General features: G+C 35.2%; 1 protein-coding gene across 1 annotated transcript in view; it reads right to left on the minus strand.

Annotated features, from left to right (window-relative positions):
- Positions 1 to 319: 319 nt before the first annotated feature.
- The window catches only part of LOC143235444 (uncharacterized), a 33,966-nt gene continuing 8,859 nt past the window's right edge, over positions 320 to 25,426 (minus strand). Inside the window, exons 2-6 of the mRNA XM_076473618.1 lie at positions 22,388 to 22,460; positions 12,799 to 13,048; positions 8,896 to 9,149; positions 3,431 to 3,560; positions 320 to 1,923 (exon numbers count right to left, since the gene is read on the minus strand). Of these exons, the coding sequence (XP_076329733.1) occupies positions 926 to 1,923; positions 3,431 to 3,560; positions 8,896 to 9,149; positions 12,799 to 13,048; positions 22,388 to 22,447 (1,692 nt within the window). The 5' untranslated portion in view covers positions 22,448 to 22,460 and the 3' untranslated portion in view covers positions 320 to 925. The remainder of the gene's footprint in view (positions 1,924 to 3,430; positions 3,561 to 8,895; positions 9,150 to 12,798; positions 13,049 to 22,387; positions 22,461 to 25,426) is intronic.

Raw genomic sequence — 25,426 nt, forward strand, 5'->3', positions numbered from 1 at the left:
ACAACCAATCTCTTTATTCGGTCCACGAGTCCAACAAAGTGCTGCTGGCTGACTGCTTTGTGACTGAATAGTAGATAGATCAAAATTAAGGATGGCAGTATCTGAACCTTATCCTATTTATGGACTCTATGGAGTCAAAGGTTCCATTATATGACGTACCTTGAATATGGCATCTTCAGAGTTAAGGATATTATTAAGTGATATATCTTAAATGTGTCATATTTCGACTTTTAGGCACTATAATGTATAAACTATCTTAGACATACCGTGTATTATATGAAGTAACTAGTACGAGAAGGGTTGTCATACACAAGCAGTTATTTTATTTAAAGAAAATGTATAATTTATTTAAAATATATTATGCTATTGAAAAACTTCCAGTAACCTGCAAGAATACAAAAACATCTCAATATTTATATAAATACGAAAATCAGCCATTAATATATAAAATCTATTTCGGCCATACAGACCGCACTTTGGTACTTAAGGGTTAACTTAGCCTAAGAGATTTATAACAAGCCCTGTATTTAAACTTGAAATTTTCGTTATGATTATTAAAAATGTATGTTTTGGTGCTTTCATGTGATACTTTTATGTCAGGTATCTCAATATACGTATGTAATGACGTCATCTTTAGTCGCTAAATATCTTTATACGTAAACTTTCCTTCCTGGAGGTATGAAATGACAACGTTGGGGTTTGTTGTTATTTAAAGATATTTATTAAAGATATAAAGTCTCAATGTGAGAGTTTTTTCCCGGAATTATCAGATATCTACGTAAGGGGAGTTGTTATTACTTGGAGATATCATATTATAACGTCAGGTTGCTTAGAGGTATCAAATTGGATACTTATAGACTTTCAGTTAACTGGAGGTATCAAATCACAACGTCAAGGAAGTTTATTGTTAATAGAATATATCAAATCACAATGTTAGAGATATATTGTTATCGAGTGCAACCGAAGTTGTTACGTCAAGTGAGTCAGCAGTTTCATCGGTATTGTTATTTATTAATAAATGAGAATCCAAGTAATTTTGGCCCCAATAGTTATATGTAGTAAAAGAAAGCACTGAACTGTATGCAGTTTCGCCCATCTGAGATTCTAGGGATGCCTCTCTTACAAGGTGTTCATCGGTGTACTTGGCACATTTCGGAGGTGGTGTATAGTTTGAAAAATAATTCGAGGAGTGTGATTCGTACTCTGTCTGAGGAAACACGTTCACCGTTCGTTGCGTCACAGGAGTTCCAAAATTAAAGAATGCTGAAGTTTCCTCCATCTCCAGAGAAGGACTGTCTATAGTAGACAGAAGGGACTGAGAAGCGGACACGTCGGTCATCTGGGTCATCGCACAGTCCTCTTCTTGTAAACAGGATAAATCAGACCACGAAGTTTTGTTACTTGGTAGGTCCTGCGCTAGAATGTCTTCTTGGTAGCTGAGATTAAGATTTTGAGACGGAATGGAGGAGGGTTTGGTTTGGTCGGTAAAGACCAGATTCGTTTGACTTGGGTTGTTGATAATAGTGCTTATTATCTCTGGAACACACAGAGAGTCGTCCATTTTGTTATTCTTAGTGTAATACTCATAATCTGTGTTTGCGCTGGGAAGGGACGGATAAGAAACATCTTCACACTTGTGGTCAATGTCATGCCCTAGAAGCATAGAAGGCTCTTTCTCCCAAGACTGGTTCTCATTCATTAAGCTGTCAATGGCCTGGAATAAATAATCAGCGTTTACATCAATGGCCGACGTTATGACGTTTGTCATGTTAATTGGATCGTCATCGAGATCACCACAAATTGGGAACTGAGATGTGATGGGAAGAAGTCTTCCTGGCGAGGAACAATCACTTTGAACTGGTTTAATATTGTGTTGGGATAGGCACAAGCATTCAAATGGTGAATAAGGACATCGGCTTTCCACTGTGAATCCAAAAAAATAAAACGTTAAATAAAACCTAACGAAGTATTAACCTTTTTCACAACAAACGTGATACATTTTCTTAGAACCGTTTTAAAACACTATCACATAAATAGAAGGGAGTTATAAAAATTTTTCTTTACGGCTGTTTAGTAAACAGCATATCAACTTTTAACAGCAGCACGGTTTCTAATTTTAAAAATGAATCGTAAAGAAGTACTAATACAAGTTATTTATTTTACTTTCATATTTTAATTTCATTAACCCTAAATTTTCATATTATAACTTATTAACAGTAATGTTAAATATCTGAACTTTGCCAGACATTTTCCGGATATTCTTCATGCAGTGATAAATACCACCAGATCATGTCACGCCCTTCACCTTACGCTTTCACGATAATAAATAAATGTATACACACATGCAGTCTTTTTTAAAGTAAAAAAAAAACCCAGCAGACTTGATAAATTGGGCGTTGTTATTATTGCGAACACAATAGTAAATTGAACATAATATGTGTACGGTTACGAGTACGAACACAGTAGTAACTTGAACACAATATGTGCAAGATTACCATTACAAACATGGTAATAACTTGATCACAGTACGTGGGTGGTTATCGTTAAGTACGTAGTAATAAGTTGGTAAAGAGGACGTGGTTAGAACTATAAACAATGAAACCAGGGAAAACAAATTTTTAACTAAACTTGCTCATTCATTCAACGCGTAATTAATGTATGACCCCTCATTCTGACTAAAAACCTGGAGAAGAAATCTGAGGTTTAAATATGTGATTCATTTAGTTTACCATTAACAACGTAAGCTACTAAAGCGAATCCCCGTCGCACCAAATATGCTCGCCCTTTCAGCCGTGGGGTGTTATAATGTTACGGTCAATACCACTATTCGTTGGTAAAAGAGTAGCCAAAAAGTTGGTGGTGGGTGGTGATGACTAGCTGCCTTCCCTCTAGTTTTACGCTGCTAAATTATGGACGGCTAGCGCAGATAGCCCTCGAGTAACTTTGTGCGAAATTCAAAAACAAACAAACTAAAATGAAAACGTATTCTGCACAGTGATGGGACTAGACTGTTTTAAAATTAGACGCGTGTCTAATAATTAAACTGTAATATGCCATTCTTAGTTTATTTATCTGCGTGAATAGTAAGTAAAAGAGGACGTTGAACAGCACCTGTTAAATTATGTACAGTGTAACTGTGAATAAAGTATGCGATAAATATGATGTTATCGAAAAATACCCGAGTCCCTGAAAGACAGAACAAAAGTCATTTGCACTGATATTTCACCCTAAAAATACATTAAACTTAAGCCGAATTTTACGTGCTCGAGAAGCATCACGTAATACAGAAATCGATGGCACTTATAAAACACATTTTACTTTTGAGAGGTCAGTCTACTCAAATCATGTTGAAACAAAGAACATAAAATCCGTTATATACACATTTGTTAGTACACTTTGCTAAAATAAAACTTTAAAAAAATTAACTTACTATATTCTACTGTGGTAGAGGGCGTGAAAGAGCTTTGAGACATTCTGAGAAAGTCTGTGCAGCTGGTTGTAAACTTCCAAATATCATGGTTGGTGGTTGGTACTTTAGAAGCAAGTTCACTGACTTCTCGCTAGGAAAAACCAACCAAACTCAATGAAAGGAAATGAATATTCTAAATAATTTTAGTATCATGACCATATATTGAGAAATATATAAACAAACTGTTTCTCATAATAGTCTTAGCACCACATAAGTGTGTGTGTTCAAGCGTGAACTAAAACAGTAGGCTATCTGTGCTGTGGTTATCACGAATATAGAAACTTAATTATTGGTATATAAGTCTGCAAATTTATCGCTAGCCATTTGAAAGTAGTAACATATTCTAAAATATAACCGAATGTTTTACATTTATCAACACATATAGTTTCTTAGATTTCGTAATGTTGTTGCTCGTGAGTTATATTTTTAATTAATAAATATCAATAGCAAAAAGAAATGAGTGAATAATACATTGGATTGAGTAAAGAGCAGATATATGTTGTTATATATACATATATAAGGGCCAAGCATGACTTAGTGGTTCATGCAGAGAAATACAGATTTTATGGTTCATTGTGTGCGTTACAAAAGGTTAGTAATTTGGCCTTTACTCTTATTAAGTACGAATGGACTTAAAGCGCGGAGCACGTATTTGCGGTTGTGAGTCGGGAACAGTAAATCATAGGACTCAAGATCTTGGCATTGCTAACTACACGAACATGACGTCACAAAATAAAACAAAAGATTGTCACGAAATCATAAACAACCTGTTTTAGTGGCTTTGAAATTATGTAGTAGAAAAACCAGACATTTTAACAAAGTTAACAAATGAAATGTTTCACACATGAAATAAATATTGTTACAACAAGGAAGGGGTCAACCCACAACCATCAAGCAAGGTGAGAACTCTCACTGTCTCAAAACAATACAGATGTCCAAATTACAATGAAACAAAATGAATAACTTGCAGTATGATTTTCTGCTTTTCTTTATTAATCTTTATGTATATATGCACTCCAAAACGTACAAAAATACTAAACTAATATTAAAAATATTTACTGAGTTTTGGTTTGCTTTGAATTTCGAGCAAAGCTATACAAGGGCTATCAGACTAGAGCACGACTAGGGGAAAGGCAGCTGTTGATCACCATCCATTGCCAACTCTTTACCTGCTTTTTTACCATCGAATTGGTTGTACATTGTCAAGCCCCCACAGTTAAGAGGGCGAACATGTTCAGTCTGACTGGAATTCGAGTAAGCGACCCTTAGACTGTCAGTCGAGCATAATATTTTTTCCAAAAGTCGCGTAGTTTCTGTTACTACACATGTTTTTGGATCTGATGATACTTCTTGTGCCAACTTTTCTTTCATTTCTATGGGATAACAAGAAGGGGTAAAATTCTGGTGATACTCACCGAAACTCATTGAAGGTTGTTTCCAAAATTCTGACTGAAGTAACTCTTTTTCCTAAAAATTGGTTGGGAGTTCGTTATTATTTTTAAATTTCTTGACAGTTCAGTTTTAATAACGTATGAAAAGAAACTGTTAGCTTGCTGGATCTTTGAAGCTCCATATATTGTGAGGACGAATTTGGATAACAAGGGGCTATTAGACCCATCTCACGTACCCAATGTTCTAAAACCACACTACGAATATGTAGATGTCAACTTTACATGTTTTTGTTTTTTTTTAAGTTTCTTCACAATAAAGAACATGAAATGGGTTGAGAAGTAATCATCTGTCGAAGAAGTGAGTTAGTTGGACACCAGAAGATAAACAGGTTCTAAATAAAGATGATGCTTTATATTCTTTTAGTGAATATCCTATCAGCATCTTTCAAGTAAGCGCACGTTTCGGATATTGCAGGTGAAAGTTAGTGAAAAATATGAACTAAGAATAACCTAGGTGACCAAATGTCATTCCACTAATGTAATTTTTTCGCCGTCCAATTAACAAAGTCAAAGGTTAATTCATTGCTGTCGGGGATATTTGGGGAGCTATTTGCTGGTCATGCAAGTGTATTTGATCGGTTTTTAATGACAAAATAGCCTCTCGTTAAAGCTTTTATTTAAATTTTGTATAATGGATCTCATCCATTATTTCACAGTTTCTGAAGCTGAAATTATTACCTCATTTAAGTTTTTATTGTGGAAATAAAAGCAAGTTTGTTGCCTTGGCTTTATCTCTCTTTTTTTCTTTTTTAAATTTCCTGTTGTATCCCAGATAAAGAATTCATTTTTTTTCATGGTATGACTTCCACTAGATAGGGCACGCGATGTCCATACACTGTTCGCTGGCGGCTTCCCTGCGGCGTTACCGTGAATGCATGATAAAGAAGGGATATTTCGAGTTCTTTAATAGCTGTTTAACATAACGAAAATCTATGTTATTTATTTAATTGAACATTTTCCAGTGTGTGGTGAGAGATTTACAGTTGATTATTATTACAGTTGAACTTTATTATCAGTATTTATTTTATTGTTATCATAAATTATCATTCTTCTGTAGAAATAGTACAGATCTGTAATAGTTACACGAGCAACAGTATAAATTGTTTTTTATTATGGCGTATCATACGGTTCTCACAGATGTAATGTTCGATTCCTATATTGTTGGTATTGTGCCTTGATCATCATAAGGAGCAGACTGTCGATTCGTGATATAAGCAAAAAGCAGAAATGTTTGGATTTATTTTGGATTAGAGCAAAGCTAAATAAAAAATAGGCTATTTGTACTTTGTCAGCAGCAGATGTCGAAACCCCTAATTTTAGCTCTATAATTACGTAAAATTACAGCTGATTGATAGAGGAACTTGGTTTGTTGTGTTTCTTTTCTGTTGAATTTCGTAGCTGTAATATTTATAGCATTTATTTCTCAGTCTATACTTAAATACAAATAAACTTACATGTCCGCAGTGAGAGGAAATGTCTAAGTTAATTCATCAAGTTAACTTATTTCATCGACTTTAAAAAAACATAATTGTGTTACACTCTTTGTTTCAAATAGATCCAAAACTCTGAGCTACTTACACTGGCGCCCAGCATGACCATGTGATAAGACACTCGACTCGTAATACGAGGGTCGAGGGTTTGAATCCCATTCGAACCAAACATGCTCGCTTATTTAGCGGTGGGGGCTTTATAATGTTACGGTTAATATCACTATTCGTTGGTAAAAAAATAGCCCAACAGTTGGCGGTGGGTGGTGATGACTAGCTGTCTTCCCTCTAGTCTTATACTGCTAAATTAGGGACGGCTAGCTTAGCGCGAAATAAAAATACAACAAAAAAGCAACTTTTCACACCTTTTCATGATGTATCGTAAAATATTTTGACAGATTTAAAATATTGATATTTTTAACCATGATACCTCCAAGTAATTTAATATTCTGAGAAAATGAGACATTACTTAAATATGCATACACAATAATCTTATGCTGATATTATGTAATTTGCTGGTCATCAAATTTTAAGAAGCTTTGTTTCCTTGGTTACTCTTTATTACTTCTACCTGATGTTTATATGTAAATAAATTACTTATAAAGTAACCGAATATTCCAATAGCTCCACAGTGGCTCAGCGGTTTGTCTGTCGACTTATCAACGCTAAAAACCGGGTTTCGATACCGGTGGTGGATAAAGCACAGGTAGCCCATTAAGTAGCTTTGTACTTACTTCAAAACAACAACAATACTTTAATAACGGTAATTACATATGCTTATGGCGTGCTTAAAAATCTGGTCGCTATACTGTTTGATTGCCTAGAAGCTACCCTTGCCCCGAACATGAACGGTATTCATACAACTAACGATTACAAATCGTTTCTATCTTTTAAACATCAAGCGATTATTAACTAATTTTATACCTTAGAGTTAACAAATGGGGGATCAAGTCGTATAACATTAATTTTAACTCGATCTCCCCAAGAGCGCGTTATTTAACCTTCAGTTTGTCTTGTCTCAGTAACTTGTAAAAGTGAATGTTATTTTTCTATAAATATATTTTTATATTCCAAGGCCCAGCATGGCCAGGTGGATGATCCGTAATCCGAGGATTGCGTAATCCATTCTAATCAAACATGCTCGCTCTTTCAGCCGCGGAGGCTTTCTAATGTGACGGTCAATCCAACTATTCGTTGGTAAAAGGGTAGCCCACGAGTTGGCGGTGAGTGGTAATAACCAGCTGCCTTCCCTCTAGTCTTACACTGCTAAATTAGGGACGGCTAGCCCTCGTGTAGCTTTGTGCGAAATTAAAAATAACAAACAAACAATCACCCTTGTTGACGACAGACCCACTTGAAATAAAAATAAATTTCTTCTTAGCCTGAAGATGACCTAGGATGGTCGAAACGTTGTTCTCTTCTCGTCAGTAAAAGTGTTAATACCCATACCAACCGTTCTGAGATATATAAAAAAAACAATCATATTCCAAAGATATGAAGAGGTTGAAGGTCAACTTAATTCTGTATTTGTTTGGGTAAAGAAAACCGAACATGCATTACGTGACTACAGAACCTGCCAACAATGCATCACGTGACTACAGAACCTGCCAACAAAGAGTTGTCATTATATATATCATTGTAATGGATAATGTCTTCTTTAAGGTTTCGCTTCTTTAGATACTTAAGGTGAGAAATAATGCATTTTTTTTTCTCTTTAAATCTTCCTGTAAGATATCTTTGAAATGTTACTAAATTAAATTATTCAGAACAAAAGCTGCTGTGTTTCAGATAGTTGTCCCCTGATGGGACAGTGGTAAGTTTAAGGAAATGCAACTCTAAAATCTTGGGTTCGATGTCACACGATGAGCACAACAGATAGTCCTATGTGGCTTTGTTATAAATGTTTACAGATAGTTTCCGTAACTTCGATAACCGAAGTAACAGTGATAGGGCTAAGAAAATTAAGTAAACTGAAGTTAAAAAAAGCCAATAATTTGAGCACTTCTGAACGCATACTTTTTTTTACAGGGTAAACTCAGGAAATTTCTGGTTCTGAATCGACGAAGGAAAGCGTTTCTTTTTAAAAGAAAACCTAACAGCATTTTTTACCAGCTGTATTTGAACAATATTAGAGATTACTGGAGTACAACTTATAGCTCGTCTGTGTTTCCTTTTATTTTTTCAGATTCTTCACGATGACTTAATGGTAAGATCGTGGGTTTATATCGCTAAAAATCGGTGTTCCATCCCTGATATAGCCAAATATCAAATAGCCTATTGTGTAGCTTCGAGTTAAAATTGTTCAATTATTAAATTTGTACCTTGATTAGATTTCGTAATAAGTTGTTTTAACTGTCATATTTGAATACTGCTTTGTTAACCGAGATGAAAATATTTGTGACATGTTGTTGTGTCCAGGGGGAAACACGACCTACAAGTAAGATTTTCAACAATTTATGGTGTGAATAAGTTTTTCTGTCAGACGTACCTGTTCTACTGCTCTTATTTTTTCCATAGCTGTTCCATCGGCTCCTCTTCTCGCTCGTTTAAGGACTGCGTGAGATCTTTTAGTCTCAGCCGTAGTTTTAGGATCTGGCTTCGGGTGGTCATGAACACCTTTGGCTTGAAAGAAAATGGCATCACGTGTGTGCCGCCAAAAATGGGTGACAGGGTAACCGTATTGCCCTCTACAAGGCAACACTTCTAGACGACCTGTGCACTTTCTGTTTGGGCAAGGCTTACCTACAAGACGGAACATACAAAATATCGTAGAATGCAAATACACTTACATACATACTATAATACTAACCTTGGAGAGGAATGAACTTCAGAAATTTATTCTTTATGTCTGAAACAGTGAACTTCTAAAAGTTCTTTGCAGGACTATGTTTTGGTAAAATGTGTTAAGTGTTTGAATGACTGATTTTGGCTTCCGATTCCTGAGATGGACGTATCCACAGTTGGGAATCTTTGCTCTTAAGAAACCAGCATATGATTAACGTCATTTGAATATTTTGGTTGGGATGTTGTTACATCGCTATTATAAATGGGTAAAACAGACTACCGTTTGACGGTATTACATTTTGTTACGTTGCCATTAAACACTGGTGAAACATTTTACCATCTTGCACTATTATAAGTTAAATAATATATATATATTATTCTTTTTTATAATAAACAAAAACAATCCTAAACAAAGTCAAAAACGCTGTACAAATTAAAAGCATACTAAAGCTGTAATGTGGGATATACAATGTACCCTAGGTTTTGTAGGAAATAGAACCCACATTGCGGTGGGGATACAGCGTCTATCAGTCTTAACCCTTGTTTGCCAGTGTCACAGGAAGAAATACATAAATAATAATAATAATTAAATATTAAAATAACCAAAATAAATAGAAATTAAAAATTAGGAGGCGAGATGTTGCTACTCAAGCCCACAATGTTCCACATCTGCATTACGGTACCTCACTACCTGCAGACAGTTGTGGGAAGGTGACTGTCTTTTAAAGTAAGAAAAAAGAAAAAGGAAAAAAAACACATGAGAAAATGTACTATCACGTGGGAGTAAGCAAGATAAACTTACCTCCTGAAGTTGGCATTCCTGTTTGTATTATAATTATTATAATGGTAAAGTATTAATTAGTAGCGTGATTGACAAATTATACTAATATAGAGTATCCTATAACTACCAACAACCAATCAATTAAGTTCACTGTAACTACCAATTTTCTTACTCTAAACAAGACTTTATATGAGATAAGATGCTTATCCTCATTAAAGTAGTGGCAGTTTGTTTAAACGACCTTATTAACAACTATAAGTACTTACGAAAGACCTTTAGTAAAATTCCCTTAGTTTTACTTCTTCATATCTATTTAATACACTTTTATACTTATCAGAGAATATTTTAATAGTTTTATTTAGAGTTTGTTTATTAAATCCATTATATATTAATTTCAGTGTTAATAATCTAACAGTAAACGGGTACAAGATTACATTCGAGTACTACCTCGATTACTTCAATGACTTGTTGATCAACATGTGACATCATTGAGTGAGTTCCCACCTGTATTAAATGTGTGATCCAAATTAAGATACTCCAAATCCGTTATCTTTTACTTATCATAATTATAGGTTACTTACAAAATGTTTGGCCAATTAACCAATTGATCCAAATCATTACGCAGTACTCCAACATTTTCATCTAAATACAACTAAATTATCCAAAAGTTTAATGTTATTCAGAAACTTGACTAATTCAGTAATTATGTCCCTATTAATATAATTAATGTAAATAAGAGAGACTCAACTACTGGTCTGTGAGGTAATCTGCTGGTTACAAGTGCCTAGTTTGTTACTGGTTCCAGTTAAGATGGGCCCGGCATGGCCAGGTGGTTAAGTTAAGGCATTCGACTCGTAATCTGAGGATCGTAGGTTCTAATCCCTGTCATACCAAACATGCTCGCCATTTCAACCGTGAGAGCGTTATAATATGACGGTCAATCCAACTATTCATTGTTAAAAGAGTAGCCCAAGAGTTGGCGGTGGATGGTGATGACTAGCCTTCCCTCTAATATTACAGTGCTAAATTAGGGACGGCTAGCGCAGATAGCCCTCGAATAGCTTTGCGTGAAGTTCAAAACAAACCAAACCTAATTAATAGTTTTAGCTGACACTCACCCAAACATCCTTTTAAATATTTCCCCAACACTGACTGATGTGTTTTCTAAGCCTACCTTTTAATGGCACATAAATAAAATTAAAAGCTTTATGAAAATCTAAGTATACCAAGTCCATACTATCCAAGGATTTAGTTAACACACAATCCTCGTAAAAAACTAACATATCAGTGAAGTAGGGTTTTAGTTTGGTGAATCTATGTTGGCTACATTATTTTTGTAAATTATTTTTCATCAAACTATGATTTTACCATTACAGAAGTAACACTAACTGGCCCATTATTTCCAAGGCAACGCTTATCACACTGTTTTAAAAATAGAATTAACATCAGGAACTCTCCAAACCTTGCACACTTATACACTTTCTATATACCTAACAAAGGTCAAATTTGGTTGGCTATCAAATAATGAACATTTATAAAATCATTTGTGATCCGGTGGGGCTACCTATATCTCTTGATTTTAACTCCTTATGGTGTATAATGTTTTTAAAACGTGTAACAAATTTTCTAAACGGTATTTATGTATTCTAAAGACGGCTAGTAAATGTATTAAAATTTTAATTAATATAAACTACAGAACTACGTTTCGACCTTCTTAGGTCATCTTCAGGTTAACAAAGAACATTTGCAACTGACCGTTGATGGGCTCATGTCTTAGGGTATGAGACTGTAGGGGGTGTTGCAGTTAGGTTGTTAAGTTAATATAGGTATAAATATGTTCCTTTCTATTGGTTTAATGACGGTTTGGGTTCTTGTATAAGTAGAGCTTTTTCGATTTTGCGTTTGCTTGTCTTTGTTTCCCTACTTAATATGTTAGTGTTTTCTATGGTTATGTTGCACTTATTTGATTTGCAGTGTGCTGCGGGATGGGCAGAAAAGTTCTAAAAATTGATATTTACAGGCGAGATTACTGGAAATTGTGCCTAAATTGAACATTTATTTGAATTTTTTTTGCAAGTTGCCCCAAATTAATATAATGAAATTACAGAATATAATGTGATTCTATAATGTTTTGAATTCTATTAGTGCCTTCTATCTAGATTTAGTTAGATTATCAGTTGTATAGATTGAAGTTATAGAACGTCATTCCCCTAATTTGAGTTTTAACATGTTCAAGGCCAAAATTATTTTAACTTTAATTTGATGGCTAATGTTTCAAAATGATATTTTGCAGAGTATCAGGCAGATCTATTCTGAGACATGCTATTTAGCCGCAGACATCCACTGTCCAACTGTATTCACAGCACAGAACTAACTGCCTAAGGAACTCACCAGCTCACCTAGCATACTCAGCAGCTGATTCTGGTCACACTTTTTATATGTGGCTCAAATTCTTTCTTAAACTTTAAAAAGGCTCATAAAGTCACATAACATAAAACTTCCTCACTGCTAAAGAACAATAAACATTTCCAGAAGATAGCTTATAGACGGCTTGAATGGGTCATAAAAGAAACGTTGTTACAAGCTTATATCGAAACGTTTTACATTTGTAATAAAATAATTTATTTTACTCCTCATTCGAGCCATCTCTAAACATTGTTTTTTTTCTAAATTGGGTTCCTTTTTATCAGATTTGTAAAGATATCTAGAGTAAATTAGCTTCCATGTTCTAGCCGCCGAGAAGGGATTATATATATATATATTTATGAAGGACATTTTTATTTGCAATTTCTTGTGAACTTTACGGAACGTATAATCTTCCCTTACCTTGTTGTTTTTTTCTGGCTTTATCACAAATGGCAGGTCTGAGTGTCACTTTTCCTCCAGTTTCTAAGGTGCACAGCAGACTACAGACTAGAACCCCGAGGCAGGACTTTTTCAGAATATGGACATTGTGGTTATTCGTGTTTCTCATGGCCCAGCCGCTCGAGTGTCGCCGGGCTTCCTCGCAGTCTGGCGGATACGCGAAACGACAATGGCCGTCTGCCCATTCTTGGAAGTCGTTGTAACACGTGATCTAACAGAGTGAAAAAAAAAATCGATTTAATTATTGTTTGCTTCTTTGTTGAATTTCGCGCCAAGCTACTAGAGGGTTGTTTGAGCTAGCTATCCCTGATTTTGAAGAAATAGACTAAACGAAAGCCAGCTAATAAACACCACCCACGCCAACTCTTGTGCTACTCTTTATCAACGAATAGTGGGATTGGTCGTTATCATGAATCGTCGCTGAAAGGGTAAGCATGTTTGGCAGCATGTTACAATTCCACCACCCAGGGACCTAGATTTACTAAAATGTGATACAATTTCCACATAAAACATAGGGCAAAATAGCCATAGTTTAAAGTTACACTTCCTTCTGATTACAAGCTCTGTGATGTGTAGCATGTATCTTGTTGTCCCCCGCTGGTACAACGGTAAGTCTACGGATTTACAACGCTAAAATCAGGGGTTCGGTTTCCCTCGGTGGACTCAGCAGATAGCCCGATGTGACTGTGCTATAAGAAAACACACATACATATATCTGTTTAAAAATCGTATAAAAGATGGGTGTGGGGTGCAAAGTGCTTACAAAATGTAGAAAGAATGTTGAAGTAATCTAAGTATAGTGAATATAATGGATACAATTACTACAAGTTATATGTCTGGTGAAATCACTTGCATTATACAGGCTTCATTGCTAGTAAATACAGTTAAAGAATTTTCATCATCTTTATTAAGGCCGACATGGGCGAGGAAACAAATTTGGAGACATAATGCTTCGTCGTATATTGTGGCTGATTTCTCGTTTCCAGAAACATGTGTCTCAGAACAGATGTGGCTTATACTTTGAAAATCAAATTGTATTTTATAAATAATGTTGACAAACACCACACTAACATTATTTATAAAATACAACGTGATAACTGCCACGACTTCTATATTGGGAGAAACAAGTAGAAAAATGGAAACCAGATTCAAAGAACATAAAAAGTCATCTTCACACGTTTTCTAACACTGCAAATCAAATAAACACAACATAATCATAGAAAACACTCAAATACTAAATAAAGAAAGAAACATAAACAAACGCAAAATTAAAGAGGCTTTACTTATACAACAACTCAAGCCCAAAATAAACCAATACAAAGGAACACCTTTATACCTATATTAAAAATAATAAAATAAATAATATAAAATTATATATTCAAACATCTAACACCGCCCTCTACATTCCGACACTCAGTTACACAACCCCTTTCAAACATGTGGTCAGCTTCCGGTCAGTTACCTCTTTCTTTCTTTGTGAACCTGATGATGACCGAAGAAGATCGAAACGTTGTTCGCTCTTCTACATAAAATATTTTCTCAACCCAAACGAGCCGTTTTTACATATATATTTCTCTACAAGTGGGTTTTCTCGACATCACTCATGTATTTAAAAATTTATTTATTACGGGTTCAAAGACATTGGAATGAGCTGAAAAACATTTCCCTGGTGCCTCACTGTAGTGCAATGGTATATCTGCGGACTTATACTCCTAGAAATCTAGTTTCGATGCCCGTGGTAGGCAGATCTGTGCTGTGCGCAGATAGCCTTTTGTGACGGAAATTCGAAACCGCGACCCTTGGATTACGAGTCGAGTGCTTTAATCACCTGACCATGCCGGGCCGCGAATTAAGGAAACCATACTAATGGGAAAGGATCAACCGAAGTTTATTTGTGAAGATTCTTCATATACTTTGTTTTTCAATCCATTAATATGGATTACAGATTCAAGTGAAATTAAAAGTACAGTATAATAAAAAAATAAATTTTATAAAGATTTGTTTTGTTTTTAAGTTTCGCGCAAAGACACACGAGAGCTATCTGTGTTAGTAGTCCCTAATTTAGCAGTGTAAGACAGGAGGAAAGGCAGCTGGTCATCACCACCCACTACCAACTTTTGGGCTATTGTTTTACCAACGAATAGCTGGATGAACCGATACATTATAACGCCCCTACAGCTGAAATGGCGGACATGAGACCCTCAGATTACGAGTCGAGCTCTTTAACCACCTGGCCATGCCGGGCCTTTTATAAAGACAAGTAAGTATTGATATATAAATAATTAGCTAGCTATGGTAATATAAAGTTTTCATATTACAAAAGCATTGAAACAAGAAAGTCAAAACAACAAAAGAAAAACAAATTACTTAAAAATTGTATTTTGTTTGGCAAGTCACTGTAATTATGGTATTTGGAGCTACATTACTCTTTTTATAATACATGTTTGTTTCTCTTTTTAGTAGCTATATTTTTGTGCGCTAGCAATGTTAAGCGTGGGGCTCGCTTATGCTCTATTCGATTTTATTATGGAATCTTTACCAACCTACCATCTAATCTAATAACATGCCAAAAGCAGCACATGGTCCGTTTTACATATTGGAATCATTGAGACTCCAGACGGAATAGTTCCGTGAAAGAACTAAAGCAATAAGATTCGTCATTTTTCCTGTAAGCTTGTTTGGAAAATTCACTTACTTGGGTGAAAATTTGTTGAAATAGTGAAATTTTGGTTTACTCTATAAACACGTATATAGCGATTTAAGTAACTTTATAAGTACAATAATCTTTAGTTTTACTAAATCAATAGTCCCCTGCTAGTACAGCGGTAAGTCGACGGACTTACAACGCTAAAATCAGGGATTCGATTTCCCTCGGTGGGCTCAGCAGATACCCCGATGTGTCTTTGCTAAAAGAAAACACACACACACTAAATCAATATTGTGAAATAATAAATATTAATATTTAGATATTTTAAAGGTAGTTTTAAAATGTGTGAGTTTTATGACCGCCATTTTGTCTCCTCATGATTCCTAATACTAACTACTACCTATTTAAGTAACTATCAGGACGTCTAATTTTACTCATAGTTTATATTATTTAAGTAACTATCAGGACATTGAATCTTCAGTTGGCCTTCATATCTTTCAAAATTATTTACTGGTAAATTGTGCAACTTGGGATGATGCAATACAATTTTAAACCCGTAATTTTTAGACATTTTTCGAAACATTGCAGATAAAAGTTTACAGACTCCAGATGTTTTTCCAGAGGAGTCCCATTTCTGAAACTGTGTTCTGAATCTATAGAGATCTCCGCAAAACCTTATGTATATTCTAATTAATTAAAATAGAGTTCAGTAGAGAATCGCCCCTCAGTGGCTCAGCGGTATGTCTGCGCCCCTACAACGCTAAACTCCCGGTTTCGATACCCGTAGTGGGCAGAGTACAGATAGCCCATTGTGTAGCTTTGTGCCTAATTCAACAGTAAAACATCATAAAAATTATGTGTTTACTATTATGGTATATAAGGTTTTTTTTAAAATACTCTTAAATCAATAAAATCAGGATGTGTAAGTCCCAGTCAGTATTTGATCATTACAAGGTCAGCTCTTGTGATAAACAAGTTAATTATAATTACACTTAAACTCTTTGTAAATGTAGACAATTATGTAGTTTTTATAGTTACGTAACTAAAATATGCAATAAAAACAGTCAAGAAATGATTTTACAGTTAACAGAAATCGAACTCAGATGTCAGCACAAAAATTTCTTTCTTTCTTAGACAAACTATTTATCTTGTACTCGAAGTTCACAGTATTATAAAAAGGAACTGCGTAAACAGGACTTAATTAATTAAAACTTTAATATGAATGAAATTATACACATCTTATTACAATTATCAGCAATAACTTTTCTAAGTAACCATGAAGATAATTGGCGTTTTGGGTTCTTCTCATATTCATAAAACCACTTCAATATTTTCGTGGCCCAGTCATATACCTTCTGTTATTGAGTAAAGTCTACAAAGACAACTTATGTTGTGTGAACACCACGGATTTTGTCTGGTGAACAAATTTTATACATAACTTCCATTCATGCCTCTTGATCAAGCCAACTCGGAGAGTGTTTTGTGTTCCAATTATGTATATTTTGTTTGGTAAACAGAAGTTACTCCCAAATTAAATATACTAACTATTTTATCTTCTGTTTAACATTTGAATAGCGTGTAATACAAAATCCCTGTCCTAAAATCTAATACCTGTCTGTTAAGTTGAAGCGTGAACAGTTAATTTACTAAGTGCTTTCAGTTAAAAAGATGAATTTAAAATATATAAAAAAATATGATTCGTTCACTATAAGTGAAGGAAATAATTGATTGCCTCTGCACAGACATCCCAATACGACAGCCAAAACCATTTCTCACAACATGGGAACTGAAAAGATTAAACGCGCGTTAATTATGGAGGGAAGAGTCTGAAATAATCGTCGAAATAGTGGATGGAAATTTATTACCATGAGTCTGTAATAATGCTAAGCTGTTTTTTTTCTTTTAACCATAATGATGAGTAAATATATTACCGAAATATGGTGTTGTTGACACGATGGCCTTCTGTTGATGAAATTGTTTAAAACTCATGCATTAAGTGACATTACTTCTGACTTACTGAAGATGGTCAGTATAACAGAAAATATAAGGTGTAGGGACAAGTTAATCCATTGGTCCATCTAAGTCATTCCATTCTCAAATCCAGAACGTATTATCCATACACTTATAAAGAATATTCTTAAACTCGCATAAATTTACTGTTTCTATAACAACAGAAAGCAACCTGTTCTGAAGACCAATCACCCAGTTAGAAAAATAAAATTGCCTCACCGGAAGAAGACTTCTATTCTGCCAAAAGTTATATTTGTATCACCTCGTCTTACCATTCTCACGATTAAATATGGACAATGATCATGTATTAACATTATCAATTAGCTTAATAATCTTAAACACCTCAATCATATTTCCTCTAAATCCCTGTTCTTCAAGAGGAAACAATCGAGAGGTCTTGACATCTCCTTGTATGATAATCTTTATATTCCAGGCACTATTTTAGTAGTTCTCTACTGAACCATTTTTAGCAATTCAATGTCCTTCCTAGAATAAAGAACGTAAAACTGAACACAAAACTCTAAATTTAGCCTAACCAGTGTCCTATACAATGAAATTATAACCTCTTTAGTCTTGTATTCAGTATCTCTATAGATACAACCTAAAATCTTATTTGCCCAACTACTAGCTTGAATGGCTATTAAGTTAAAGCTATTTTCATCCAACTTATATTTACAATTCTAGTTATGGTAACACTTATGCATCATCTTGCATTTACTATAATTAAGAGCCATTTGCCATTTGTTTGCCTAACTCTGTAAATATCTAAATCCTTTTGTAAAGTAATAGAATTATCCTCACAGACAGTAACGTCCAAGATCTTATATCATCATCAGATATAAGTAATTTATTGACCATTTCTTCATCTATGTTATTCATGTGAATCCAAAAGAGCAAAGATCCTAAGACGGAGTCCTGAGATGCTCCACTTGTGACATTAATTTAGTTTGTCTAAACATCATTTATAATAGCACCATCCTTTCTTCCGTCTATTCGATCTTTTTGTAATTTTTTAATGTGGCATCTTATCAAATGTTTTCTGAAAATCCATTTACACCCTTATCCTCATTTACATAAGCAATAACTTTTCAAAGAATGTCAAAGACTTGCAGGCCAGTATTTCCCCTCAGTAAAACCATGTTGACTATCCAATGACTTTACAAAACATCTTTTATCAGACTTTCCAAAACTTTTCCCACAATTTACATGGGATTTTTAGCTCAATACTTACTAGACAATTTTTATCACATCCCTTGAAAAGAGGAGTTACGTTTGTTAACTTCCAGTCTTATGGCACCTGCCCAATATTCTAGGACTTTAAAAAAATAGAAACCTTATCATTATTTACAACTTACGTTAGTTAACTTCCAGTATTATGGCACCTGCCCAATATTCTAGGACTTTAAAAAAATAGAAACCTTATCATTATTTACAACTTCCCAATTTTTATTAAAAAGCTCAAAATTAGCATGATTGTTTCTTCCATCTATCAACTATTCAAGATCAAAGATATTACTTATAACATCATTAGTAAAAACTTAAAGAAAAAATTAATGACTCAGTCACTTCATAATCATTAGATACGAGTCTTCCTTTATCATCTATCAAGCCATCCTTCTTTACTTCCATCCTAACATTCTGGTTACCTTTAATGTATTAAAAGAAATATTTACTATTATTCTTTTTTTACATTTGCAGCCAAACATTTTGGTCGACCCTTTTTGGTGTCTTAACTCCGTGTTTAACCAACTTTCTTGATATTGTATAATCATATAAACTCCCGTAATGCCAGTAAACTTAAATTTCTTAAATTTGCAATGATTTTCTTTAATTTTATCCCTTATATCCTTTGGTGGCCAATCTAACCTTTTAATTGCAACCACCCTATTCTATCCAGTTCTCTTCAATGACATATTTGAGATTTTAATACCTTAATATACTCCAAGCGAAACGACTTCTATTTAGTTCTTGTTATTGGCATATTTTATTTTTTGACATCCTGATGTACTCCAAGTGGAACGACCTCTATCCATTTTTTATCAGTAGCATCATTTTGCTTGAAATACAGTATATTTCAGCTGATATCGTTATCTCTTGGTCTAACATCTGTTACTTGGTGTTTAAAGTCCATAAACTAGAACTCTGTGCCCAAGAATAATGATTCATGTCAAACTACGCGGGAATGGAAGAAATACTGGTACCCATATTGTCATTCCTATTGTACACACTTTCTCTGTGAGCATAATACGTGTATATGCATGTACATGCATACACATCTACACTTTTACATTCGCGTAAATAGGTTTATTATTCGTTCGGCATTTCTTTTGCGGTTTTCAAAAATATTACTCGAACAATTTTTGCAAAAAGCTTGTATCATACGAAAAAGTCCAAAACACTGGTTGAAAGATACATAAAAGTAACGCCATGATAAAAAAAAAGGCTAAAGGTAACAGGAAATTAGCGTCGTATAAAAACTAAACATCACCTAAAACGTACGAGAAACTGATGTTACACAAAACAAAACGTTGGTTAAAAGTTATAGGAAAATTAATGGCAAAAATTAAAAAAAAATTAGTAATAGAAAACTAGTATTACACATAAGAAACACTGGTGTCAGTTTTCACATATTTTATAAGGACCAATCAGTTTCAGCATATTTTATAAGGACCAATCAGTTTCAGCATATTTTATAAGGACCAATCAGTTTCAGCATATTTTATAAGGACCAATCAGTTTCAGCATACTTTATAAGGACCAATCAGTTTCAGCATACTTTATAAGGACCAATCAGTTTCAGCATATTTTATAAGGACCAATCAGTTTCAGCATATTTTATAAGGACCAATCAGTTTCAGCATATTTTATAAGGACCAATCAGTTTCAGCATACTTTATAAGGACCAATCAGTTTCAGCATACTTTATAAGGACTAATCAGTTTCAGCATACTTTATAAGGACTAATCAGTTTCAGCATACTTTATAAGGACCAATCAGTTTCAACATATTTTGCAGTGAAATGTAAATGTTCAATACACTTTACAAGAACCAGTTAATTTTCAAAAGATTTAACCAGGAGCGATCAGTTTCCATCATATTTTGAGGAACCAATAAATAAGTTGTTAGCTTTATTAAAACAGACCAATTACAATCGTCGACAAAGATTCCACAGAGTCTTCTTAATAGAACATTATTCATGTATGTCAAGAATGGGTCTGTAAACATTTTGTTATTTCATTTCATACCACTCAGAGGTACAGCGGGAACTCTAATGACTTATGTAACACTATAAACCGGGTTTCGATCCCAGTGTTGTGCACATCATAAATAACCTATTCTATAATTATTGTGCTTTACTATTAACAAATTTATTTTGCATTTTAAACTTTTTTATTAATCTATAGATTAGAAATTTGGGATGTTTATAAAGTACAAGACTGTTGTTTTTCCTCCAAATCAAAAGTTTATGACTACTGCACTCGAAAATTACTTTATAATATTTACAAGAATGTATAATCTCTGTCCTGACATAATTTTGCGTTGGTGATGTCGAATAAGAAACCCTTATATAATTTAAAATGAACTTGTATGATCAGTGATATAACAAAAGTATATCTCGGCGGTATATTAATGATATAAGAAAACTTATTAACATAAAACTTTAATTTGGTCTCAATGATAGAGATATCAAGGACATGTTGGATAATATAGTGTAAAAAATAGTCTACATTATGGTGGCTTCCAAACATTGTTTCGTCATGGTTTCCTTTACAAACCTAGGCCTGATATAAATTGGTGGTGTGGACTCTTGACTCCAAATCTGTTGTGGGCAGAATCCATTACACAGCACATGCTCGCCCTTTCAGCTGTGGGAACGTAAAAATATTACATCAATCCCATTATCTGTTGGTATAAAAGTTGCCCAAAATTTGGCGATGTGTAGTGTTGACCAGCTGTCTTCTTTCTGGTCTATCACTTGTAAATTTGGGAAGACTAGCGCATATTGTCCCCCTGTAACTATGCGCGAAATTTAAAACAAACAAACAAACAAACATTCTTTACGAATCAAATCCATCCTCACGGGTTTGTAAATTCACATCTTGTGAAGGCTGATTCTGCAGTGTTGATAAGCGACAATGACGTGCAATAAGCACATGTAATTTAATGAAGGCCCGGCATGGCCAAGCGTGTTAAGGCGTGCGACTCGTAATCGAGGGTCGCGGGTTCGCATCCCCGTCGCGCCAAACATGATCGTCCTGTCAGCCGTGGGGGCATTATAGTGTGACGGTCAATCCTACCATTTGTTGGTAAAAGAGTAGCCCAAGAGTTGGCAGTGGGTCGTGATGACTAGCTGCCTTCCCTCTAGTCTTACACTGCTAAATTAGGGACGGCTAGCACAGATAGCCCTCGAGTAGCTTTTTGCGAAATTCAAAAAAACAAACGAACAATTTAATGAAAATTTCCCACAAAACTTTATTTTTATTTAACCGAATTTATAAACTCGATCTTTACCGTTGAAAACTCCTGTAAAATGTGGTCTGCAAATAACAGGCTATGAATCACGAGTCTGGAAAATGTATTAATAGGTATACTGCTGTTTGATTATTTGTTATACTAGTTTTTATTTCTTATTTTCTTGTGTTAAAAAGATGCAAGCTGAAACTTCGACGTCTTACTCGAGTTTTCTATCTCTTCGTTACATGACAGAATTAATTTTCTTCATTCATTACCACTGAGGTCTAGCAAATGATTCCTACAAAGAGATAGGATAGAGCCAGAGATAACCCTCCTATCCCGCTTAGAAGTGTCACGTAATTAATAGTAAAGTACATGTAAAATACTTTGTTAGGTCGTATCAACAAAATACTTATATCATGAACACAGTGTACTTACCGAAGGAATGTAATTGTCATTGATGTCCCACTCCACATGAGGAACAGTGGATCCTTCCATACCCTTGGCCAACCTAAATTTAGAACAGAAACAAAATATCATTAACTGCTAAGCCTAGTGATCACACATTTGTTGTCTTTACCCTATTTATAGGATGACTGCTCCTATTTTTATCTGAAGATATCCAGAAAACACAACTCAAATTTCTTTGTTCATACGACAGGAAATGACTCTCAATATTTAAGTTTATTTACTATCAGCTGTCTAAAACCAGGTTATATCAAAAAATTACTCGTTTTCGCCATGAGGTTAGGGCCCGGCATGGCTAGGTAGTCAAAGGCACTCCACTCGTACTCTGAGGGTTGAGGATTCGAATCCCCTTCGCACCAAACATACTCGCCCTTTCAGTCATGGAAGCATTATAATGTGTGGTCAATCTAATTATTCGTTGGTAAAAAAATAGCCCAAACGTTGACGGTTGGTGGTAACGACCAGCTTCCTTCCCTCTAGTCCAGTGGTTCTTAACCCGGGTTCAATCGAACCCCAGGGGTTCGGTGAGTCAGTCTTAAGGATTCGGCGGAGGTCAAGACACACACACTGTGTGTGTGTCCGTTCCGTTTACCCGACCCGTATGATTCGTGACGTCATGCTCCACTTGGCCATCATTGGCTGCAGCTGATCACGTCACATCACTTGGCCTTAATATCTGTGTTGCAGGGAACTTCGTGCGCTTAGCAGTCGACTTGTGACTGTAGTAATCGTGCGTCATTTATGATTTTTTCATAATCTTTCAATCCATTCATACTAACTATGTCCAGCAAAAACAGAAAGTGGTCGGACGAATACGTACATACTGAAGTCAGCGTTCTCAATGCATGATTTGCAATGCCAAGTTGAACAATTCTAGTCTAGCACCAGCAAAATTAAGAGAACACTCCCTAAAGCTGCATGGAGATGCGAAATACAAGAACACAACGCTTGCTGAATTCAAGGTAAAGAGAGCAAGGTTCGATGAAAAGGCTACTTTGCCTGTTCTCGGTTTTGTACCCAACGACAAACCGATCCTCACAGCACCGTACAAAGTTGCGTACTTGATCGCAAAGCAGAGCAAACCATACAACATTGGTGAAGCACTCGTAAAACCAGCTGCGTTGAAGATGTCGAATATCATGCTGGGAAAAGCTGTTGAAAATAAGTTATCCCAAATTCCTCTTTCAAATGACACCATCAGCAGCAGAATAGATGACATGAGCGATGACATCTTGTCTCAAGTAGTTGCAGTTCTGATTTCAAGTCCAGTAAAATTCAGCCTTCAACTCGACGAGACGACCGACGATTCCAATCTAAGCCAGCTTGTTGTATTCGTGCGCTATATGAAGAACGACGAGATAAAAGAATATTTTTATATTGTAAGCCTCTTACAACAACAACTAAAGCAGTCGACGTGAAGAAACTTGTGGATGACTTCTTCAGAGACAACGATCTTTCATGGGATATGGTTTCTGCATTTTGTTCGGACGGAGCTCCAGTCATGCTGCGACGAAATTTTGGTTTTGGTGCGCTGGTGAAAGCCGATGCACCACACATTATTGTAACGCACTGTGTTCTGCACAGGCATGCGTTGGCAACAAAAACCTTGCCTTCAAAACTAGCAGAAATATTAAAATTGCAGTGGAATGTGTGAGCTTTGTGAGAAATAGTGCCCTAAAGCACCGCATTTTCAAAGAGCTGTGTAATGAAATGGGCTCTGAATTCGAGGTACTTCTGTACCATTTTAACGTTCGGTGGTTATCCCGGGGAAAGGTGCTGAATCGTATTTTTGCCATGCGTGTGGAATTAGTCCTGCTTTTGCGAGAGCACTAACATTGTCATGCAGATTGCTTCGAAAAGTCTGAGTTCATTCTCATTTTGGCGTACATGGCCGATATCTTCAATGCTCTCAATCATCTCAATCAACAGATGTCGGGCGGTGAAGACAACATCATCAAAGCGGAAGAAAACCTGAAGGCTTTTCAAAAAAAGCAACCATTATGGAAACGACGAACAGAGAATGATAACTTCGCAAACTTTCCCCTGCTGGACGACTGTGTAAGTAAGATCGAAGATGTGTCTGAAATCGGAGACATTTCTGTACCCGTGGAACTGAAGCAAGCAATTACCATGCACTTAGATGAGCTCGCAAAGTCTCTCGACAGATACTTCCACATCAGAGAGTCATATTCAGCATGGGTGAGACAGCCTTTAACGTTTAATGTTGCGACAGTAGATGTCAATGATGAATACCTCGACGAAATAATTGAACTTCAGCAGAGCCAGGTTCAACAACAGCTTTTCATAACAACAACGCTCTCAACGTTTTGGTGTCACCAAATCACAACGTACCCTCTTATTGCTAAGAAAGCCCTTGAGATACTCATACCGTTTGTTACAACGTATCTTTACGATCAATCCTTTTCGAGGATGGTAGACATAAAAACGAAGAGAAGAAACAGACTTTGTTGCGAAAATGATATGAGAGTGGGACTTGCCAAGGTGAAGCCGCGCATTTCTGAACTTGTCTCTGAAAGGCAACAGCAAAAGTCACATCGATTTGCAATAAATATTCATTGAGTTATGTTTTTGTTTCTGTGTAAAATTCATGTTTTGTGGGTTTTGTTCTTTGAACACAGTGATATTGTGTGCAACCGATGCATGGTTCATTTTGTGCACTAATAAAATATCTACTTATGTTTTGAATTTGAAAAAAATCATATTTTATTTTTCCAATTACGAAGGGTTCAGTGAATGCAAGTACGAAACTTCCGGGGTTCAGTACCTCCAACAAGGTTAATAATCACTACTCTAGTTTTACACTGTTAAATTAGAGATGGCTAGCGCAGATAGCCCTCATGTAGCTTTGTGCGAAATTTGAAACAAACCAAACCAATCCTTAATGTTAGAGTGCATATTTTGGGAAATTTTGTTACATGTACTCGAAATATTTTTATCACAAAATAATATGTTTCTTCTTATGCACGAGGAATTTGTGTAAATGATTAA

The sequence above is a fragment of the Tachypleus tridentatus genome, chromosome 12, assembly GCF_004210375.1.
Source record: "Tachypleus tridentatus isolate NWPU-2018 chromosome 12, ASM421037v1, whole genome shotgun sequence".
Classification (NCBI taxonomy): Eukaryota; Metazoa; Arthropoda; class Merostomata; order Xiphosura; family Limulidae; genus Tachypleus; species Tachypleus tridentatus.